The sequence below is a fragment of the Mustela putorius genome, unplaced genomic scaffold (assembly GCF_011764305.1).
Source record: "Mustela putorius furo isolate JIRA1106 unplaced genomic scaffold, ASM1176430v1.1 tig00537227_pilon_pilon_pilon, whole genome shotgun sequence".
NCBI classification, from domain to species: Eukaryota; Metazoa; Chordata; class Mammalia; order Carnivora; family Mustelidae; genus Mustela; species Mustela putorius.
The window spans coordinates 44,565,393-44,588,200 of record NW_025422368.1 but is presented as its reverse complement, the minus strand read 5'-3'; the positions used below and the strand labels follow the sequence as shown (position 1 = coordinate 44,588,200).

The 22,808-nt window shown below is 39.4% G+C and overlaps 1 protein-coding gene and 1 long non-coding RNA gene across 2 annotated transcripts in view; one reads left to right on the top strand and one right to left on the bottom strand.

The window, feature by feature from the left end:
- Positions 1-13,319, bottom strand: part of KCNMB4 (potassium calcium-activated channel subfamily M regulatory beta subunit 4) — a 59,574-nt gene extending 46,255 nt beyond the window's left edge. Inside the window, exon 1 of the mRNA XM_013056051.2 lies at positions 12,309-13,319. Within this exon, the coding sequence (XP_012911505.1) occupies positions 12,309-12,644 (336 nt within the window). The 5' untranslated portion in view covers positions 12,645-13,319. The remainder of the gene's footprint in view (positions 1-12,308) is intronic.
- A 240-nt stretch (positions 13,320-13,559) lies between these two features.
- Positions 13,560-15,470, top strand: LOC101684602. The gene is made up of 3 exons (XR_199398.3): positions 13,560-13,960; positions 14,066-14,162; positions 14,923-15,470. It is a non-coding gene; the product is annotated as an uncharacterized LOC101684602 (long non-coding RNA).
- The last annotated feature ends 7,338 nt before the right edge of the window (positions 15,471-22,808 follow it).

The following is a 22,808-nucleotide window of genomic DNA, read 5'->3' as shown; positions in this document are numbered from 1 at the left end:
GTATGCAATCACCGCTACAAGTTTTAGAAGTTTTTCATCACCCCAAGAAGACACCCTGTACACATCTGAACATGTTTTTATGTGCTGATTGGCTATTTGTTTACCTTCTTTGGAAAAATATTTATTCATATCTTTTGCCTATCTTTCAGTTGGTTTATCCACCTTTTTAATTGCTGAGTTGTAAAAGTTCTTTATTCTGGATATTTAATCTTTATCAGATATATGATTTGCAAATGTTTTCCCTCATTCTGTGGCTGTCTTTTCACTTTTTTGATCATATCTTCTGAAACACAAGTTTTTAATTGTATTTAAGTCCAATCATCAGTTTTTCCTTTGGTTGCTTGTGCTTTTCATGCCATATTTAAGAAACTGCCTAATCCAAAGTCATAAAGATTTACACTTCCGTTTATAGTTTAAGCTGTTACATTTGGGTCTATAATCCATTTTAACTTAATTTTTGTATATGGTGTGAGGTAGGAGTCCAATGTCATTCTTCTGTATGCATACAGTTGTTCCAGCACTATTGGTTGAAAGACAGTTCTTTCCCTTTTGAATGCTTTCAACAGAACTGCCAAAAATCAATTACCCATAAATGTGCTCATTTACTCTGGACTCTCAATTCTGTTTCAGAGATACCACATAATCTTGATTATTGTAGTTTTCCAGTAAGTTTTAAAATTATAAAGTGTAACACTTCCATCATTGTTCTCTTTTTTCAAGATCATTTTGGCTATCCTCAGTCCCTTAAATCTCCATACGAATTTTAGGATTGGTTTGTTAATTTCCGCAAACAAAAACCCAACTAATAGGGATATTAATGGATCTGCAGACCAATTTGGGAAGTGTGCCATCTTTACAATATTAAGTTTTCCAACCCACGAAGGATACATTTTCATTTATTTAGGTCTTCTTTAATTTCTCTTGATAGTGTTTTGTAGCTTTCAGGGCACAAATCTTTCACTCTTTGGTTAAAAATACTCTTTTGTGAAGTACATTCCTAAGTATTTTACTATTTTGATAATAGTATAGAATGTTTATTTCATTTTTTTATTGTTCATTGTTAGTATATAAAAATACAATTGTTTTTTGTACCTTGACCTTATGTTCTGTAGTCTTACTGAATTTATTATATCTAACAGATAGGTTTTTGTTTTTGGTAGATTCTTTAGGAGTTTCTTTATGTAAGATCAAGTGATTTGTAAATAGAGGTAGTTTATTTCTTCCTTTCCAATCTGGCTATCTTTTAATTTCTGGCTTAACTGTCCTGGGTAGAAGCTCCAACATCAAACAGGAGTGGCAAGAGTAAACATCCTTGTCTTATTTCTGATCTTAAGGGGAAAGATTTCAGTCTTTCACCATTAAGTTTATAAGCTATTTGTAGTTGCTCTTTATCAGGTTGAGGAAGTTCTCTGTTATTCCTAATTTTATTGATTTTTTTTAATCATAAGAGGATTTTGTGAAATGTTTTTTCTGCATATACTTATATAATCAGATTTTTGTTCTTTGTTTTATTAATATGGTATATTACATTGATTGATTTTAGTCCATTGAACAAACATTGCATTCCTGGAATAAATCCTGCTTGATCATGTCCTATAATCACAAACTCTTTCAAACAATAGAAGAGGGAACACTTCCCAACTATTTCTATTACCACACCAAAATCAGACAAAGACATCACAAGAAAACTACAGACCAATATACCTGATAACTACATATGCAAAAATCCTCAATAAAATACCAGCAAACCAAATCTAGGAACACAGAAAAAGGTTTACATATCATGACCAAGTTAGGAGAATGGGGAATGAGTTACTAATGTGTATGGGATTCCTTTGGGGGAGTGATGACAATATTCTGAAATTAGACAGTGACAATGATTGCATGATTTGGGGACTATACTAAAAATTGTACCTAGTAAAAGGGCAAATACCATTTTATGTGAATTATATGCTATTCTTTTTTTTTTTTTAAAGCTGCCTGCCCTCTATTTTCTCTTTTCCCCTGTCCTACTGCCTGAAAGGCAGATATGATCATATTAGCAAAAAACATGTTAAGGGATGGTAGAGCAACAAGATGGTAGGAACCTGGGTCTTTGGATAACCTTCCACATCAAACTGGCACAGCCCCATGAATTACCTACAAGCTCAGATATTCACAAAAGCAAAAAAACAAAAAGCAAAAACCAAAAAACTAGTCCCTGCTTTGTTTAGATCATTGCGATTAGGTTCCTGTTAAAGCATTCCAACCAATATCTTAATGAATTCAATTAGGTTGTTTCTACTTTTCACTACTACACATAATTTTGCAATGAAGTTCCTTATGTATATATAAATATATATATATACATATATATTTATCATTAAGACAACACAAGTCCATATATAAATATATATATACATATATATATGTGTTGTCTTAATGATTTGTAGAAATTTTCATTTTTGTTTATTGTTTATTTGTTTTGCCATTATTTTCTACTAGAGTTTGGCTTTTATTTACACTTATGTTTATAATAATTTTAGTCATATAGAAATTGTTACTTTAACGTGTTCAAATGTATCAATCTTTTCCTCTTATAATTTGTTTTAGTCTCATTTCAGAAAATATTTCTCAAATGTATGTCAAAGATATTTTCTCATGCACCTCCTGACAATTTTAATTTTCTTCTTCATATTTAGTTTTTCTTCCACTTGGAACTGGTTTTTATGAGTGTGAAGTATGTGTCACATTTTCCTTTTTATGTAGAGCTAATTGTTCAAGCATTATTTATTCATAATTTCATTCTTTCCCTGGTGAACTTCCTAGATTTTCTATGTCTTTCAGTAAAACTTAACAATTGCTAGTTTAATTTCACTGAGGATATAATCTTTATTATCTCACTCTTGTTGAGGCTTACTTTATGACCCAGGGTATGATCAGTTTTGATAAAGTTTACAGGAGCCCTTAAAATAATGTGCACCTTGGGGCACATGGGTGGCTCAGTGGGTTAAAGCCTGCCTTCGGCTGGGGTCATGATCCCGGAGTCCTGGAATCAAGCCCCATGTCAGGCTCTCTGCTCGAAGAGGGAGCCTGCTTCCTCCTCTCTGCCATCTCTCTGACTACTTGTGATCTCTGTCAAATAAATTAATAAAATCTTAAAAAAAAATAATGTGCACCTTGCTACAACTGGATACACTACTCTGTATGTTAGCCAAGTCTGTTGTTAAATGTTATTTAAATCTATTATATATGTATTGATATTACTTTTGCCTGACTGTTTATTAGTCACAAACAGAGGTGTGTTAAAATCTCTATCATGACAGAATCATGTATTTCTCCTTTGAGTTGTTTTATTTTTTTAAAGTATTTTGAGGCTATATTTTAGGTATATCCCAGCATTTAATTATTCTATTATGTTGAATTAAAATTTTTTATAATTTACAAAACGTCCCTTTTTACCTAGCAACAAAGTTTTGCCTCAAAGTCTACTGTATATAATGCAGATACTCCAGCTTTTCTTTGTTTCCTTCCTTCCTTCTTTCTTTCTGATTCATGTTTATATGCATATTTCCCCATCTTTTAATTTTCAACTGTTCTGTGTCCTTATACTTTATGTGTGATTCTTAAAAACAGCACATGGGGCACCTGGGTGGCTCAGTTGGTTAAGTGACTGCCTTTGGCTCAGGTCATGATCCTGGAGTCCCAGGATCAAGCCCCGCATGGGGCTCCCACCTCCCCAGCGAGTCTGCTTCTACCTCTGACCTTTCCCTTCTCATGCTCTCTCTCTCTCTCAAATGGACAATAAAATCTTCAAAATAAATAAATAAATAGATAGATAGATAAATAAATAAATACAGCATATATTTGCGTTTGCTTTTCTTTTTTCCAGTCTACAGCCTCTGTGTTTTAAATGGAAGTCAGTCACTTATATTTAATATAATTACTTATAAATTGGGGTTTAAAGGTACTATCTTATCTTTTGTCCACATTCCTTTCTCTCTTTCTTGCCTTCTTTTGGATTGTTTGCCTTATAGCATTTCTCCCAACTATATACTTTTTCACTGCATAAATTCCTGAATTTCAATATAAAACTACTAAGTTAGAAACTGGTGTAGAGTTCCTGATTCATTGGACCTATAATGAGACTTGAGAATGTGAATTTCCAGCAAATTCACAGACGATACTGATGCTACTGGTCTACTGACCACACTCGGAGAACCTTTGCTTTGCAGGATTAAATGGACCAGATATACAGAGATCAGCAGATACTGAAATAATCAAAGCAAATGATCATGGTCTTGACTAGGACACTGGCAGTAAAAATTTTTACAAGTATTTTACAAGTATTAATAACACTGAAAGAAATAAAGGGTTCCAGAATAGAACCAGGTTTTAGAGTGATAAAGATGAATTTTGCTGACATTTTTACCTTTGAAGTATAGAAAACAGAAAGCAATTATAATCATCAGAATTGAGGATTTCGTTTTCACAAGCTAATATTATTTTCTGTTCTTTAGAACTATTTTAAAATAAATTTGTCCTGATAAAAATAATTATGTAAATATATTTATCACAAAGGAAAAACTGGGTTAAGTTTATAACATTTAAGATTTTTAAGTTTCTAAAACTTAGTTTTCTCTAATGAGATGCATCATCAATACGTGCTGCTGCCATCTAGTTAGATTACAACTAGTGAACTGGACACTGGGTAAGGTTTGAAAGTGCATTTAGTCTGCTGTATCAACCAGATGAGGGACACAGAAGAGTTAGATCAACGGATATTCCTTCACACGTGCTTCAGTATACAGACAGACCTTCTAGTGACCCAATCAGCTGGATTCTGCTACAAAACAAAGCAAATGCATGAAATAAATTAACTAAATTAGTTAATTTACCAAAAAAGTCACCAATTAAATAATTTATCTGACACATGAATTTCAATTTATAACACTGATTATTTTTAAATAAAAGGAGAGGATATGACTACAACTCAAAAACATACATTTTCCCTTTATTTTTACATGTATACATCCTAGAGAGTATCTAAGTCACAGCATGAGGGACACTGAGAAACATATGTAATATTTAAAACCATTCTGTTCAGTATTTTGCTTGAGTAATTATGGTTTGTTTACTTTTTTAGATTTTATTTATTTATTTGACAGAGAGATAGAGAGAAGTACAAGTAGGCAGAGCAGCAGGCAGAGGGAGAAGCAGGCTCTCCACTGAGCAGGGAGCCCGAAGTGGGGCTCGATCCCAGGACCCTGGGATCACAACCTGAGCTGAAGGCAGACTCTGAGCCACCCAGATGCCCCAGTAATTATTGTAATTTTAATATAAATGTATATACTATTTATCTAGGAACCCAACTGAATATGAAACTCTGCTAGAGACTGAAAAAAAAAATTGAACCCACAGTAAATAAAACGTGACATCTTCATTCATAGATGAGTGCCCAAAAATGATTTACATAAACAAAATGTGTCAACAACCTGTAGAAAGCTTTATAACTGAGGTAAGTTTGTGATAAAATAAAGGCATGTTTCCCAAAATGTAACCAAAATGTATTGTAACATAACAAATCTCTTTTGTAAAAGTATAGAAGTTTCTGATTAGTGTTTTAGATACATAATTTTAGAGGATCCTAGAAATAATTGAAATCTTCATAAACAGCAAATGGGATTTCAGAGGTGGATCATGATAAGTAATCTTAAGACAGGAAGATCCTAGTAGTCTGTAGATGAGATAGTTTCTAAAGAGCTGTAATACAGGGGGGTTTTTAGTGTTCTGACCATAGCTTTAAGTATCAAGTCATTATTACTCATCTACTTAAAAGCCTTCCTTGGCTTCTGTATTAAGACTCATATTGTTGCTGTAACACAAACTTAGTGGCTTAAACGACACAAATAAATTTATTATCTTAAAATTGTAGTGGTCAGAGTTCTCAAATGGGTTTCCCTGAATTAATATCAAGACACCAGCAGGGCTATATTCTTTCCTGGATTCTTTAAGGGAGAATCTATTTTCTTGCCTTTTCCTGCTTCCTTGGAAAGGGAGGTGGCCCGCATTCCTTGGCTCCTGGTCCCCTTCTGTATTCAAAGCTAGCATGGCTGGTTGAGTCTTTCTCTGATTATATCACTCTGACCTCCTCTTTCCACATTAAAGGACCCTTGTGACTACCCGACATCATCTAGGATAATCTCCCTATTTTAAGGTCAACTGATTAGCCACCTTAACTTCGTCTGTCACTTTAATTCCCCATTACCATGGAATGTAAGATAGTCATAGGTTCTGGGGATTAGGATATACACCTCTTAGTAGGGAGGAGCATTATTTTTCCTATCAGGATTTCCCAGTGTCACCAAAACTATGCTGGCTCTCAAAGATTTTGACATTATTGATCCCAATTTACTCTCCTGCCTTGGCCATAAGATTCCATTCTTTGAACCCGCTGTTCCAACCACACGGTCTATCTGATGTTCCCTCCCAAACAGCCTGTACTCACACAGCTCTACAGCTTTGCTCTTGGCATTTTCTCTTCATTGATGTTCTCTTCATTCCTCCCTACGTTTCCTTCCCAGATGAAAATCCCTTTCTCAAAATTTCATAGCAAATGTTTCATTAGCCATGAAGCTTTTCTCCTAATCTTTCCTCTGTAGAGGTATCATGGTGTTTGTACTTCCCTACAGAACTTAACAATACATTTCCTTCGATAGTTATTCCTGTTCTTTGCTGGAGAATGCTCTCATTGAAGGCAGAATCACATAGATTCATCCCCACTTTTGTGTCTCTTTTCTACATTACCATCTAGTAAAATCACCCCCCTTCACCCAGTCATGCTTCGCAAACTGGGGAGTCATCTCTGACCAGGCCATCAGTGAACTTCACCAGTGCTCCCTCCTGATCGAAGTTACCTTCATCTCTTGCCTTCTCTACTGGACTCCTTGTTTTCAATCTTGCTCCTGTATCTCTCACCTTGCACATGTGAGCCTGTGCATATGCATAGGTGCGCGCGCGTGCGCGCGCAAACACACACACACACACACACACAAATTCTATTCTCAACTCAGCATCCAAAGGGATTATTTACATTGTGTTGAAGTCAAGTCTGAGTATAACTCAGTCCTGCTTAATGTCAGACAGCTTCCCAACACACATAAAATAGAATCCAAAGTCCATACCATGATCTACAAGGCGTAACCTCACCTCCCGCTGTCTTCCATCTTGCTTGCTAGAGTCCTGCCTCACTGTCAACCTCCCTGTTCCTCAGGGAGCCTGGCAACCACTTGCCCCAAAGCCTGTGCACTTGCTGTGTCTCCAGCCTATTTTTCCAGGTAGCCACATGATTGACTCTTTTATGTCCTTTATGCCTCTCCTCAGGCCCTCATGTTCTTTGGGTCTCTGTACAAACGTCACTTAATCGGCCATCTCATGCAAAATGTAGGCCTTCGTCTCTTCCACCACTGTCTGTATCCTTATGCTGCTTGCATTTTCTTACACCTATCATTACATGACATGACATAATAAACCTACTTCTTGTCTGTCACCGTCCACAAAAACGTAAACTTGATGATGGCATAAAGTTGATCTCTCCTCTAGGCTCAGAATCTGCAAGCGTGCATAGCACAGAGTAGGCATTTAAAAAAGTTAAATGAATAAACTTAATTTTGTATGTCCTCCTATTTCCTGCTCCATTCTTTGATCACAAATGCTAAGCAAGTATTGCAGAAGTGAATTTTACCCATTTGCCAAAAGTTATTTAATAGACTCACCAGAGGAAAAACCATAGCAAGCCACTTTTATCATAGAGAAATAAAGACACTAGAGAAATTGTCACAATTCAGCTTAGTCTTTTATTATTTCATTTTCATATGCTGGACCTCCCTTGGTCACAAAGTGTATCGCACTGAGTATTTATTTCAAGGATGGAGTTCAGAAATTAATCCCAGCAGACCACCTTTCCTACACAGGATGTGTGGCTGGGGCAGGGGATGGGGCTTTGGGACACGCTAGTATGGATGTGAAGGACACCTAGAAGATGACTGTAAGCTGCAAAGGCGCAGTTAGGAACATCCAGTCTGGGGGGATATACTCAAAGCTTAAAGTGTTTCTTCTTCCGTGAATTTCTCTTTCACAACACGGGTTTCTTAGAAACAGACTTTTTTCCCTCTGTGTCTGGGTTTTTCAGACCAGAGAAAGCAATTAAAAAAAAAAACAAAAAAACCTCAGAGCAAAAATAAAACACATAGCTTCTAATCACCCACTCCCTTGTTGCACATATAAGAGGTAGTTTTAAAAATTCATCTTTTCTTTGTCACCTACTGTCTGTATTGATGCAAAATCAAATGTCTGGAACTGTGTAAGTTCATTCCATTTATACTTTACCTATTTTATTTTAAAATATGTTATTTATTTATGTAAGAGAGAGAAAGCAGGAGAACACAGATGGAGAGGGAGAAACAGGTTCCCCGCTAAGCAGAGAGCCCGCTATGGGGCTCGATCCTAGGACCCTGAGATCATGACCTGAACTGAAGGCAGGCGCTTAACTGACTGAGCTACCCAGGCACCCCTACACTAAACCAATTTTAAATGATCATTTCCACACTACTGTTAAATGCTTCTCTTCCTTTCCTTCAGAATTTCCTTGAGTCCTTCTTTTTATACCAACTCCCAAAACTCAGTAGCATCAGTCAATGTCTTTTAACCGAAAAACACAAGTTTTAATCACAATGAATACTTTTGGTTCTTATTTTACTTTTCTTGCACAATTGAAGAGTATGTTTTCTAAGCCAATGGTTTTTGACTCTGTGTACAGATTAGAATCACCTGCAAAACTTAAAAAAAAAAAGAAAAAGGAAAAACAAAACACCAAGGCTCAGGACTCTCCCTAGACCTGAGTGGGGGACCCAAGCATCAGAATCTCTTTTTAAAGATACCCAGCAAGTCTAATATGCAGCAATGGTTAAGAACCAAAGCTCTTAGCCCACACGACTGTAAGCCACTCAGAAAAAATGCAGTAATGAGAATAGTAGCAAGAGGAAGTTGATCCCACATTTAGATTTCCCTATGGCTAAATCCCAGAGCAGGCCATTGTCCCATGTATAACTAGTTAATTTGTATACTATATTACATGACTGGATAGATATAGTGATTACCCTTGACAATATGGATATGATTCAAAACCTAAATAAGCTGAATAGTACTTAAAGATATTTAAAAAGAGTATAGTCAAATGTCACATTAATTCACACTATCTTCCTTAGTAGTCTGTGGCTTAAGAATTATACATTTGCAGGGTGCCTGGGTGGCTCAGTGGGTTAAAGCCTCTGCCTCCAGCTCAGGTCTGGGATCCCAGGGTCCTGGGACAGAGCCCCACATTGGGCTCTCTGCTCAGCAGGGAGCCTGCTTCCCTTCCTTTCTCTCTGCCTGTCTCTCTGCCTACTTGTGATCTCTGTCTGTCAAATAAATAAATAAAATATTTTTAAAAAAAAGAATTATACACTTGTGATAGTCTTTCCCTTTCCCTGCCTTTGACTATAATTAATGCAGCAAGCTCAAGAGAGGGGTGGAGGAAAGTCCTTGTTCTCTTTTCTTTCTTTCTTTCTTTTACCCTAAGAAGTGATTTCCTAAATGGTTTCTCCTGTAGTGGGTCAAGAAAAAGACAAGGCTGAAGGTGATTAGGATTCGTGGACTAAAGGTAACCCAGACATTCTATAAAGAGCCTTCAATAAATAGGCAACATAAGGCAAAGAAAAGATGCTGGCACCCAAGAGGCAATAGAAGAGGGCAATGGGTATTGCCTAATTACAAGAGCACTGTGGACACATTCTGCTTCTGTACCAGACTCTGGCACAATATTTTGGTTATATTGAATTTTCCCATCACTAATTGCTTAGAATTTCCAAATTGAGCATTTAATTGTCCAAAGTGGAAAGGTGACTGTGAAAGAAGAGACTTATGCTCTATAAATGCTATACTGTAATCATAATTTGGATAAAGAGATTTTTACTGACTGGTTTGGCTCGGGAAACATTGACTAAATTGACTGGGACGTTGTTCATCACTTTTTGGTAGCATAAGTATCTTTCTCCAGCTCTGTCATTTCTTGACTACTTTACTTTGTAAAATGTCATTTTGTTCAGATACTTCTTCAAAACAATTGTTGCCAGGATCTGAACTGTAACTGGAAGAAAACAGGTTATTTGTAACAAAAAGAGATAAAATTGTAGTATTACATAAAGCATTATGACTGCTTCCAAGTGATTTAAAAATCTATGTCCTAATGATCTCAATTTACTTTTTCTGCCAGATCCTTCAAAATTGCCTGGAAATTACAAAGCAGGCTTTTTGCAGTAAATTCTAACTCCTCAATATCTTAATTGGATATTAGCCATTTACTGGTATGTGTGTATGTAATGTCTGAACTATCTTAAACTAATTAGCAGTGTTTCACCAATTAAAACAATGCCTCTTAAATAATGAGCTACCATATAATTTCTAAATCATTACTACTGCTTAGCACCTTCTTTGATATTACTGGCTTAATCCTGAAAAAAATGTGATATTTCTAAAACCTAAGGTTTCTTTTAAAATTTCTGAGTTTTAACAGATTAACTCACAATATTTGTTTTTGAGACATGGCTTCTTCAAGACATTGAACATTATACCATATCTAAATACGTAATTTTATATTTACTTCTTTTTTTTTTTTTTTTTTTTTTTTTTTTTTTTTTTTTTTTTTTAAGATTTTATTTATTTATTTGACAGAGAGAAATCACATGTAGATGGAGAGGCAGGCAGAGAGAGAGAGAGGGAAGCAGGCTCTCCGCTGAGCAGAGAGCCCGATGCGGGACTCGATCCCAGGACCCTGAGATCATGACCTGAGCCGAAGGCAGCGGCTTAACCCACTGAGCCACCCAGGCGCCCTTATATTTACTTCTTATATATTATTATCATTTTTAAGGTAAAGGAAAATTATTTGCCAGCAGGAACACATCTTTTTTTTTTTTAAGAGGAGTCATATTTTTAAAAAGGAATTCTTTTTTAAAAGTTTTCCAAATTCAAGAATTTACTGTTTGCTTAGGAAACAAGACCTAGAGTTCTACTGCAGAGAAATATTATTTTAAGTTATCTTAAAATGCTAATATAGAAATGTTTACTTTTGTATTAATTCATCTTGTCACATTTAACAGAAAGTTCTCCAGTGTACTCAAGATTCATTCCCTTTTGGACTGTTTTTTCTGCTTGATCTCCGAGCAAAGTCCTCAAAAAGAGGGAAAATGACAGTAACTTTAAAGAAGAAACACACCTTTACTCAATAGTTAAACGAGAATAGTAAAAACAGACCAAGAGGAGATTTTAAAAAAAGAAGAAGAAAAAAAGAGAAAGCCTTCTTGCAGAAGCAGGTGCACTACAAAGCTCGATTAGTTCACAGACTGAGGACACTGCTTTTCCTAAGTCCCTCCCCCCTACCCCGCCCTGGGAACAGTTTTCTGAGTCTCCCTCTCTCGACTTTCCATCCCTCGAGTCCTAACCAGGTTTTTTCTTTTTTGCTTGAGAGAACGAAAAAAAGTTGACAGGGAAGGAATATCCGGTTCATCTCGCGAAGGGTTTTCTATTTTCAGTAAGTTTTACTGTTCTCCAGATGGCTCCCGATAGTCCCTAGACACACAGAGTCACTAGGCTTCCTCGCGACCCTTTTGAGAATCTATTTCATGAAAACCAGGAGCTCTCTGTACCCCCCAAAAAAGACCTACCCAGAATTTCGCATGTGATTTCCACGTCGTTTGTCGACCCTCATCTTTGCATCCCAAGTTATAAATGTCTGTTTCGAGTTAAAAGGCAAAGGACCCTCTAACGTCTTCCCAGGGGCCTAAAAGACCCCCTCGACCTCCCAAAGTGAGTGCCTGACGCGGCCAGTGGGAGCTCCGACCTTGACCGCGCGCCCGAGGAGGTGGATCCCTGCTATCCACTGGCATTAACCAGAGGAAAAGTTAACTTTCGGCTCCTTGCAGGTCTCCAAAGTCCGTCTTGCACGCGCCGGACGGAGCTGGGCCAAGGTCTCGAAATATGAGACCAGGCAAGAATGACGTGTGGACAAAGCTTCAGGGCACCACCGGCAGCCGCATGCAAACCCACCCGAAGGACTGGGCCCGGGGACTCCGGGCCGCGACCGCTGCGGGTCTGAGCTCAGCCTCCAACGCCCCCGTCTCCCCCTAGGAACGAGAGCCTACCGCGAGCCCGCCCCGCGAGACGTCCGACGCCGAGGCTCCCCCAAACCTGGAGACCTCGGCCGCAGCCCGGCGTCCCTCGCGGGGCGTCCTTACCTTGGGGTTGGTCAGGAGTTGGTGCTCGTCGTTGTGCAGCAGCGCTCTGGAGTTGGACTCCGAGTTGTTCACGTAGACCTGGACGCAGGGGTACTGCGAGGTGCCCCTGCAGTCGGCGCCACAGGTGAAGGTGCACTCGAAGACCTCGCCGATCTGCTGCACCGACAGCACCGTGCAGTTGGCCGCCGTGGCTTGCAGATCCTGCAGCGCGGGACTGAGCCAGCAGAAGCCGAAGATAAAGAGCGACACGACGCCGGAGATGATGAGAAACAAGCCGAGCCGGATGCTCTTGTCCTCGGCTTCCGTGTACTCGTAAGCCACCCGGAGCTTCGCCATCGCCCCCCACTCCGGGCGGCTGGCGCGCTCCCCCCGCCCCCTCCCGCCCCCGGCGCCGAGCCCGACTGCCTCGGGCGGGAGGAGCCGCCGCCGCCGCCGCGCGACAGCAGGGGAGTGGGCGGCGAGGGGGAGCGCGCGAGAACAAAGGGGCCGAGGCCGGCGACGCCCCCGGCGGCGGCAGCGCCCCCCCCCCCCCCCCCCCCGCCGCCCCCAGCCCCGCCGCCAGCCGGGCCCCGGAGGCTCGCGGTGCGACCGCTGCTTCAGAGCCTCCTGCACCCTCGGGCGCGAGGAGCGCACGGGCGGCTCCTGCCTCCAGCGCCCCCTGCCAGCCTCCGCCCCCGCGCTCTCCCCGCCTCCCCCACCCCGCCTCCTCTCGCCCGGTGTCTCCCCGTCTCCATCGCCCGCCGGCCGCTTCTCCGGCTCTTCGGGCAGCTGCCCCGAGGGCAGGCGCGGCTGAGCTGGGCCGAGCCCCGGGGCTCCCCCGTGCGGGAGGCGGCTCCGCCCGGCCCCACCCGCCGCCGCCCGGGGCCTTTCCGCCCCGCCCGCCCCGGGGACGTCTCCCGTGGGCGAGGGGCGGGCGAGCACCGGGGGGAGCGGCGGCTGGCGCTTGAGATCCTCCTTAAATCTCCCTTGGAGAAGCGTCTGAGATGAAAGCTTAGGATCGGTAGAGCCGAACCCGAGTGAAAGTTAAAACAAAAACAGAAAACAGGCAGAGGGCGTAGTGCCAGTGGAGCGGCGGGAATCTTGAACTCCAAACCGGGATTGGTCAGCCAGCCGCGACAGCGAGCCGGCCGCCAGGCAGCGGGCGCTCGGGGGAGACGGGCTGCCGGGCCGGGCCGGGCCGGGCCGGGCGGGTGGGGAGGGAGTTCCCGGGGCGAGCGGCGGGCGCTCGGCGCGCCCCGGGGAGAGCCCGCCACACGTTCTCCGGCCTGGGCGGGCGCGCGGACCTGCACGCGGCGGGGCGGGAGGCGTGACCCGCCGCGCGCCGCCCTTCCCAGCCCAGCGAGCGAAGTAACCGTCTGGCTGCGGGGTCCTAAGCCCGCCCAACCGCCTTGACGCGGGCCGCGCTCCCCGACCCCCAGCCCGCCCCCAGGGCGCCCGCATAGGAATGAAACAGGGTGATTCAGGCGGAGTTTGCTGTGGGAACATCGCGCGTGGGGCAGGAGCCTGCGACTGGCAAGACCAAGGAAACCCGCTGCCTGGGTGCTCGCTGGACCTATCGGAAACTTAGGTCTCCCGCAGCCGGGTGGACCGCAACTCTATTTGCCCCAAAGCTGGGACGGACTGAATAGGGACCGAAGGAAGCAGGCGGAGAGGTTTGCAGCCCTGGAAAGAGACACCACTTTCCCCATCAGGATGGTCCCCCCTGGCTCCCTGGACTCCCGAGAACAGAATCATTTCTGTTCTCTTTCCTTCCTTAGGAGCCCTGCCACCCTTGGCCCACCACGGAATTTGTAGATGAGCTTTCCAGGAGCGCTGTGCAAGGCGACAGCGGCGTGCAGACCCACTTTGGGACAGGTATCGTTTCTAGAGCTGCGTCCTGCTCTCTTAATTCTTCCAGTTTCTCCCTCCACCCCCACCTCCTCTGTGCATACCTTCAGCCCCTATCCTTTTCATGATTTTTTTTTTTAAGATTATCTTTTTCGGAAGCCACACTTCTATCATAATATCAAAGTTGAGAACTATCTCGACCTACATTATGAAGAATCAGAATATCCACTTCTTTGCAAAATATGTGAACATACCTTTTTTCTTGGCTTGCAAGCCCCAAATAGATATATAAATTTAAGAGTATTTATGAATGTGGAAACACCGTGTCATGGAATTCTTGACTTCTTTCTTGGATTTCAAATGTTACTTAACTGGCACTGAGTATCTTTCAACTGCAGTTCTGATATTTTACTTTGAAGTACTCCATTCCTTTATGTGGAAGGTGACAGTATTTCTAAGAAAGGGGCAAAGCAAGTTTAATCATAGGATGACCCTAGGTGTTTTTCTGAAAAAAATTTAAGATTTTTTAAGTCCCCTTCCAGATCAGGAGGGGACTTTTGTACTTACATACTTTTCAAGCTTTGACAGAATAGATTTCCTTCTTTCTTGACTTGAGAATTACATTATTTTTTTCCCCTTTCTGTTGGCATTTGTTAGTGGTTGTTAGTGTTAGACACTTAGACAATTGTTAGTGATTACATTACCCGAAAGGGAAATGATTTCAAGTAGTTGAGACAGCTTAACCTGAGATCACAGATCTTCAGCCTGAATCTTTTTCCTACTGCAGGTTATAATCATCTTCCTTTTCACGAAGGCTCAAGCCAGTCTAAGATCTGAGGCAGCAGTGAGCAGATAACAAGATCCAATTATTCCTCCTTGGTGTGCTGAGCAACTTAATCTTGAGGCAGAACTAACTCCTGTTAGTGCTCAAAAAACACAGGGATGAGGTGCCTAAAGATAATTTAATAAGTATGATACATTTTCAATGATACCAGAGCTTCAGGAGTTCTGTGAATGAACCCTCTGCCTCCAAACTGAAGCAAGATGGTCTTCAAGTACCAGAAAATTCTGTTTTAATTTAACCTAAATTCTTGAGGGCTTTTAAATCCATTTTCCCTGGAGTTCTGCATTTACTCACTCCCTCGTTATAATTAAAGTATTTGAAGAAACTGTTGCCATCTAGCCTTCTGTTCTTTAAACATCTACTTTTCTCCCTTCTTGTTTTTAAATTAGCTTTGCTACTCTTCTGCACTTTTTCATTATCTTCATGTCTTTTTTATTGAAAGTCAAACCTATCAAAAGACTTCCCACATTAAATAAATTTCTATTTTATCCTTATTGGAACACTGTGTTTGTTATTAGTTTCATTTACTTGAGGTGGAGCTGCCATATCCCATTTCTAACATTTAATAAGCCCCTCAGTTTCTGAAAACCAGTCACCATGGACTTTCTAAGTTAGGATAGTGATAGGAACCCTTGGAAATCTCAGAGATGCGAGGCTCTGAAGTCACTTAGCATCTCGTTTCCTGTGGAGGGCAGAGGCAGTATAGAAATAAAAGCTAGTTCCTTCTTTGCATGTTTGCACCAATCAGAATTAAGATTAAGAATGTGATACACAGAACCAGATCAACTTATTTGGTGTACATCATTATCTGCAGCAGTGTTTTCAGGACAATCATAGCCAAGCCTTGATGTTCTTTTTAAGAGAAGACTAAAACCCAACTAAGCAAGTACATTAAAATCATTGTTATTTATAATTTGTTTTCATGATCAGTATTCTTCAAGAAGCCTTGTGACTAATGCTAAAGTTGCAATATACAATTTCATATGTATATATACTTCTATTAAAAGATTCCAGGGGCGCCTGGGTGGCTCAGTGGGTTAAAGCCTCTGCCTTCAGCTCGGGCCATGGTCCCAGGGTCCTGGGATCGAGCCCCGCATTGGGCTCTCTGCTTGGCGGAGAGCCTGCTTTCCCCCATCCCCTTTGCCTGCCTCTCTGCCTACTTGTGATCCATGTCAAATAAAATCTTTAAAAAAAAAAAAAAGAAAAAAAAAGATTCCAAAAAGAATTATCATAAGGAGAGCTTTGGTATCCTAGGAGTAGAGAGGAATTTAGAGCATGTTGGGAAAATGTTTATACACTGTTTTAAAAATTAGTGCATTGTGGTTTCTCAACCACTATACATTCAAATAAAATACATAAGAGAGAAAAATTAATATTTTATCATCACCTTTTCTCATTAAAATTCACCTTCTGGATAGGTTTTAAACATTTGTAACCAGAATAATTAGATAAACATGAATGAAAACATGAGTGATCCAACAAAGAAAACTACATAGAAAATTTTATCTTTTCATTCAGCTTAGGCAATTGACAATTTTGTTGTCATAGAAAACTTTCTACTTTAGTCTTGACTTAAAAATGTTTACAATTGAACTAAATCATTTCCAGCTTGAGGATATCAAAAAACCAATTTTCTTGCCATGCTTCAGGATGAATGTTACATAGTAGTTTCAGAATTTTAAATTCAAAAGAAATTTCCTGTGTAGCCACTATTTTTCTATTTTTTCCCCTGCATAATCTTTACCTATTATAGTGAGCATATAATTATTACTGAGAACACTATTTTACTTTCTATAATTATATTAAAACAGTAAGGGCTCTTAAGTATCACCTAATTTAACATTAAGCAGGAAAGGAAGCTCTCAAAGACTGCACTTTGTTTGAAATAGTAAAGAATGATTATTAAAAATATTTTTTCAAGTTCAGATTTGTTGGCATATAGCCTCTGTGTTTGCAGTTGAGAAAGGGAAGCACAAGGCATAATCACTTCATTATAAGTAAATTCATAATATGGTAGTGGAAGTATAGCTAGAGTTCTTAAATTCTTACCACCTGTTCTCTCTCATGTTAATGGAAGTGATCTTCTGTGGGAGGTAATATATACACATATGTAGTAAAAGGGAAATCAGCTTTGGAATTAGAAAGCAAGAAGCTAAAAGGTTTTAGTCCCAACATTTCATACTAAATAATTTGACATAAATAATTGGTGTTCTTATATTGTTTCCTCCTCCTCATATGAAAGTTGGACTAGATTTTTTTTTTTTAAGGTTTATTTATTTTAGGGAGCCCAGAGCATGGAGGGGCAAAGGAGAGTTGACCTGAGGCAGGGCTTGATCTAATGACCCTGAGATCATGACTTGAGCCCAAACCAAGAGCTGGACACTTAACCACCCAGGCGCCCTTAAACTAGAAGATTCCTGATTCTATGATTTTTATTCCAAGTTGACTTTGTTCTTGCTCTGTTCTTCAGAAATTTAGCTACTACTATCGACTAGCACATAGTCAAGTCAAAAGATCTTTTAATGATTCCAAAATATGGAGAGTACCTTCTGGCCCAGTGGGTGAGACAGTATATGTCTTTAGAAAAATGGGCTTACATCTGTTGAGCACCTAATATAATATAAACAAATGCCCTAATTTCATCTTCTCATGAGATGAAGAGGGAAGAAGAGATTAGTTACATACATGTTGACAATGCCAAATTTCAAGGGCCATTTTCCGCTATATTGTACCATCTCTAAGAAATTTCTGTAGTTAGTAAAAAAAAAAAGTATAGGTAATACAAATGGATTTAAAATGTGCATACTAAAATTCAGGTAGAGTTAGGCTTGATCAAAATCCCTGCTGTTAAACCTATGAAGGGGGATGTGGATAGAGGATGAGGATCTAGTGATTTAACCAGTTCCTCCAGTTTAATTTTACTCTGAATCACTTGTGTTAAAAAATAGCTCTTTTTTAGATGCATAGCAAATGTAAGTAGTATGGTTTTATGTGGAAGAGAAAGATTAAGTTTAATATTTAGGTTTCAGATAAGCTTGTTAGAAATTCAAGCTAGATTCAAGGTAAAAGTAACCGTAGGAACAACTGGGTGTTGAAACCATAGCTCTAAGGTAGAAGAGCCTATCCTCCTCTTAATGCAGGACGTTCCATAATATTTCTAATAGTTTTCTTGCCTTTGCTTGGACATTTCCAGTGATGAAAAATCCATTGACTCCTAAGACTGGCCATTTGATCTTTGGATTTTTTAAAAAAAATTTATGAAGTAGTACTTTCTTTTAAATTGAAATCATTAACCATATCATTGCGATAATGTCCATGTAAGGGTTTTTAATATGCACTCTGGTGTTTATGTAGGTTAATCTGCTTTACAAAAAATTCCACTTCAGGGGCACCTGGTTGGCTCAGTTGACAGAGTATATGACTCCTGATCTCAGGGTCCTGATTTCAGGCCCCACGTTCGATTCAGAGCTTGCTTAAACAAACAGAACAAAAACAAACGCTTTTTTCCCCCCCACTTCAGATGTGGCACTACTATCTTGTTCCTTCTAGAATTTCTTCAGTTTCCTCAATATTTTTTTTTTAAAGATTTTATTTATTTATTTGACAGACAGAGATCACAAGTAGGCAGAGACAGGCAGAGAGAAAGGAAGGGAAGCAGGCTCCCTGCTGAGCAGAGAACCCGTGGCTGGGCTTGACAGGGCTCGATCCCAGGACCCTGAGATCATGACCTGAGCTGAAGGCAGAGGCTTTAACCCACTGAGCCACCCAGGCACCCTTAATATAACTTTTTAATTATTTAGAAACTATTCTTACCCCAAAATGCTTAAAAAAAAAAAGGAAAAAAGGTAATTCAAAGTTGGAAAGGATACCCAGTTTTAATATTCTCTGAAACAAGATTCTACACCTTTCTTTTCCATGCTATCCAACCTACAAACACGTCTAGGATGATGGATTTTGTTGTTCATTAATTAACAGTGTCATTGCCAATGCAGAAAGAACCTGGGGAAATAATTTTGACTCAGGTAGGCAGAATTTGGATTCCAAATAGTGATGTGCAAGTTAACTAATTTAATATTCAAATATTAAATCATTTAGAGTGAAATGAAAAAATATATATGTAAGTTTAGATTTAAAAAAGGAAATCTGGAAATAACTTATTAGGCAGAGTAGTAACATAGGACTTGCATTTAAAGATTTTATTTATTTATTTGACAGATCATAAGTAGGCAGAAAGGCGGGGGTGGGCAGTGGGAAGCAGGCTCCCTGCTGAGCAGAGAACCCGTCTCGGGGCTCAACGGGTCTCGATCCCAGGATCCTGAGACCATGACCTATGCTGAAGGCAGAGGCTTAACCCACTGAGCCACCCAGGTGCCCCAGGACTTGCACTTTAAAAACAGGTATGTTTTCATTCAACTTGTTTTATATTTGAAGGATATTAACTATTTGAATAAATTACTTAAAACATTCAAAATAAAAGATCAAACTTGTCTGACTCTTTCAAAGGAAAATAGTTAACAGCTCACATTTTTTTTTTAAGACAGCCCAGTTTTTTGGGGTACCTGGCTGGCTGAGTCAGTAGAGCATGTAACTCTTGATCTTGGGGTTGTATTTGATCCCCACATTGGTGTAGAGATTACTTAAAAATAACATCTTTAAAAAAGACAGCCCAGTTTTCATGCAACTGCTACATATGATAATTAAAACTGCATCTTAAAATAAATGTTCAGTATGTAACAGATTTAAAGGTAGCTTCCAAACATTCTGGCTGCCCCAAATCTTTATTTTTATATAAAAGATGAAACTATTTATGGCATTCCCACATGTAATTTCTTCTCATTGAGCTGCATATTTTTGAAGGATAATCAGTATTTCCTCCTTAAAATATTTTTTTCATTATAAATGAGTATCAATAGGACTAATCCTAAGAAGCAGAATCAACCATTTGTTGACATACCACCCTTGAAATTTGTACATTTCTTCCAAAACGTTTGAAGGAACATGTATTATAACTAAAATTACTTTCAGTACATACCAGAGAATTGATGGCTTGGAAGAAAAACATCACTTCTTCAGTCTTAAAAATTATGTAGCTGGGGCACCTGGGTGGCTCAGTGGGTTAAGCCTCTGCCTTCAGCTCAGGTCATGATCTCAGGGTCCTGGGATCGAGCCCTACATCAGGATCTCAGCTAAGCAAGGAGCCTGCTTCCCCCCCTCTCTCTGCCTGCCTCTCTGCCTACTTGTGATCACTCTCTCTCTGTCAAATAAATAAAACCTTTAAAAAAATAAAATAAAAATTATGTAGTCAAATATTACAAATGCAAATTCCTAGAATATTACTTTTCAGCAGGATATGCTTATGCAAACTAGAGTGAAAAATTCTGTTTTCTATACCTGGTATTCTCTACTATTGCTTGAAGGAACTACCTCTTTTGGCATAAATAGGGCTAGTTCTATTTCACCTTCCCTAACAAAACGTCAAAACATATTTGTAGGTAGAGGCCTATCAGGCCTTCGAAGTGATAATAAAGATAAATTATGATGAATGAAAAACTACATGGTTTTTCGTGAAAAACTACATTTTGCTACATGGAAGTAGTCTTAGGGATGCCTGGCTGGCTCAGTCCATATAGCATGTGATTCCTGATCTTGGGATCATGAGTTCAAGCCCTACATTGAGCATAAAGATTACTTAAAAACAAAATGTTTTATTTAAAAAAGTAGTCTAGGGGTGCCTGGGTGGCTCTGTGGGTTAAGCCTCTGCCTTCAGCTCAGGTCATGGGTCTCTGGGTCCTGGGATCAAGCAGCATCAGGCTCTCTATTCAGCAGGGAGCCTGCTTCCCCTTCTCCCTCTGCCTGCCTCTCTGCCTTCCTGTGATCTTTGTCAAATAATTTTATAAAAAAAATAAAAATAAAAAAGTAGTCTAATTAAGCTAAAGTATTTTGGCATGTGTCAGTTGGTGAGCACAAGCTATGAGACTTGCAATTTGTGTTTTCAACAGAGAAAGGATATTATTACAACAAAGACAACTTATTGTGAATTTTATGGCATTTTCAAGAAGTCATTTAAGTGATTGAGGAAAACCTGTATGGCAAACATCTGGAAATAATTAGCTTTTTAAACTGAATACTGAATTCTTAAATAAAGAAATAGATAATTAAATTTTTGTCAGGTCATAGTATTTATACAATAGGATTTATATAACTTTCAGTTGATGGACACAGAATGATAATGCATATAACTGCCCTTAACAGTTCTCATGCACACAAACTGAAGCAGAACTTAAGGTCTGGCAAAATGTCCCAGGAAATAGCAAAGATTTAAAAAGAAAAAAAAAAAAAAAGAATCCTTGCTTTTTTATGAGGAATGGATTTAGCCTTCCTTGGATTCTGCTCTAATAAGAACTACTGTAATAATGTGGTTTCTGCACTAGAACATTGGATGATACAGGAAAAAGCAAATGAATGCCGCGAAAAATAGGAATGCATTATTCCAGCTATTAACTTAGTTGGATTTCACCCAAACTTTAAGATTTCATTCTAGTTAGTACTTGCACAGAAGGTATAGTTTAAGTGTAAACTGTAGTTAACTAACTTCATAAATGACCTGCATTTACTAGAGTACTGTATTCCTACCCTCTCCCTAGACATTTGAGTCAGAATATCTAAATATGAGGCTTTAAACAGGAACTTTTAACATGCTCCTCAGGTGATTCTTACGCACATTAAGTTTGAGAATTACCTAACTGGAGGGTTAACTTTGACTCTTTGAGCTCCCGCAGCTATCTCAACCCAAACTGAGATTTTTATACATTAAATTTAAAGATCAGTTTTCTTTTTACATAAGAAATCAGATTACTGCTTAATCTAGGAAATGTGATCACTACTGCAGCAGAAAACAGGAGACTAAACACTAAGGCAATGCGTAATTTCAGGTTAAACATTGACCTTGAAACTTCCAAAAAGTCTCTTCCCTCCTTTTAATGTACCACTAGAACACATAAATCTGATGAATATACACACGACTATTTGTTGTACTTTACTACACTTTCATATTCTTACTCCTAAAGTAACAACAACAAAGGTTGAATAAATTTGCCTTTTGTAACTTTTTTTGATTATTTGAATCTCTCCAAAGAAGTGGCAGTAAACACTGTACTTTGCTGCACTTTCATATTCACTGTACTTTTACTACACTTTCATATTCTTACTCCTAAAGTAACAACAACAAAGGTTGAATAAAGTTGCCTTTTGTAACTTTTTTTGATTATTTGAATCTCTCCAAAGATGTGGCAGTAAACACACCCATGACTCAAGAAGAGCACATTTTAGAAGGGTCAATGCTTTATAAGTATTTAAGTACTGAGCATTTAACTTTCAGCCCTGAGGACATCATATTCCTCAACTTCAGACCAAAAAAAAACCAGTATCAACATCTCAGACCTGAAAAGAGGCCCAAGAGTTAGCAAATCCAACTCTTTACTCAAAAAGGCAGTCCTCTCAATAGCAATTGATAATCATTCAGTTTCTGCTTGAACATTTTTGTTGATGGAATCCTTCCTTATGAAACAGTACTGTGAGACTGCACCTTGATAAAAAGAACCAAAATGTGTCTCATCCAACTTCCACCTGTTGGTTTGAGACTTGCCCTCTTCATTTAAGTCCTTCCTATTATTTGAAGACAGCTGTCATGTCTCCCTTTAGTAGTCCCATTTTCTCTTCTCCAAGGTCTACATACATCTACTCAACTCTAATATGCACATTCTTTCCATGCAGGACATCCTGGAAATTGGTATGCATTTCTGTAATTCATGGTTTGTCACAGTTCAGTC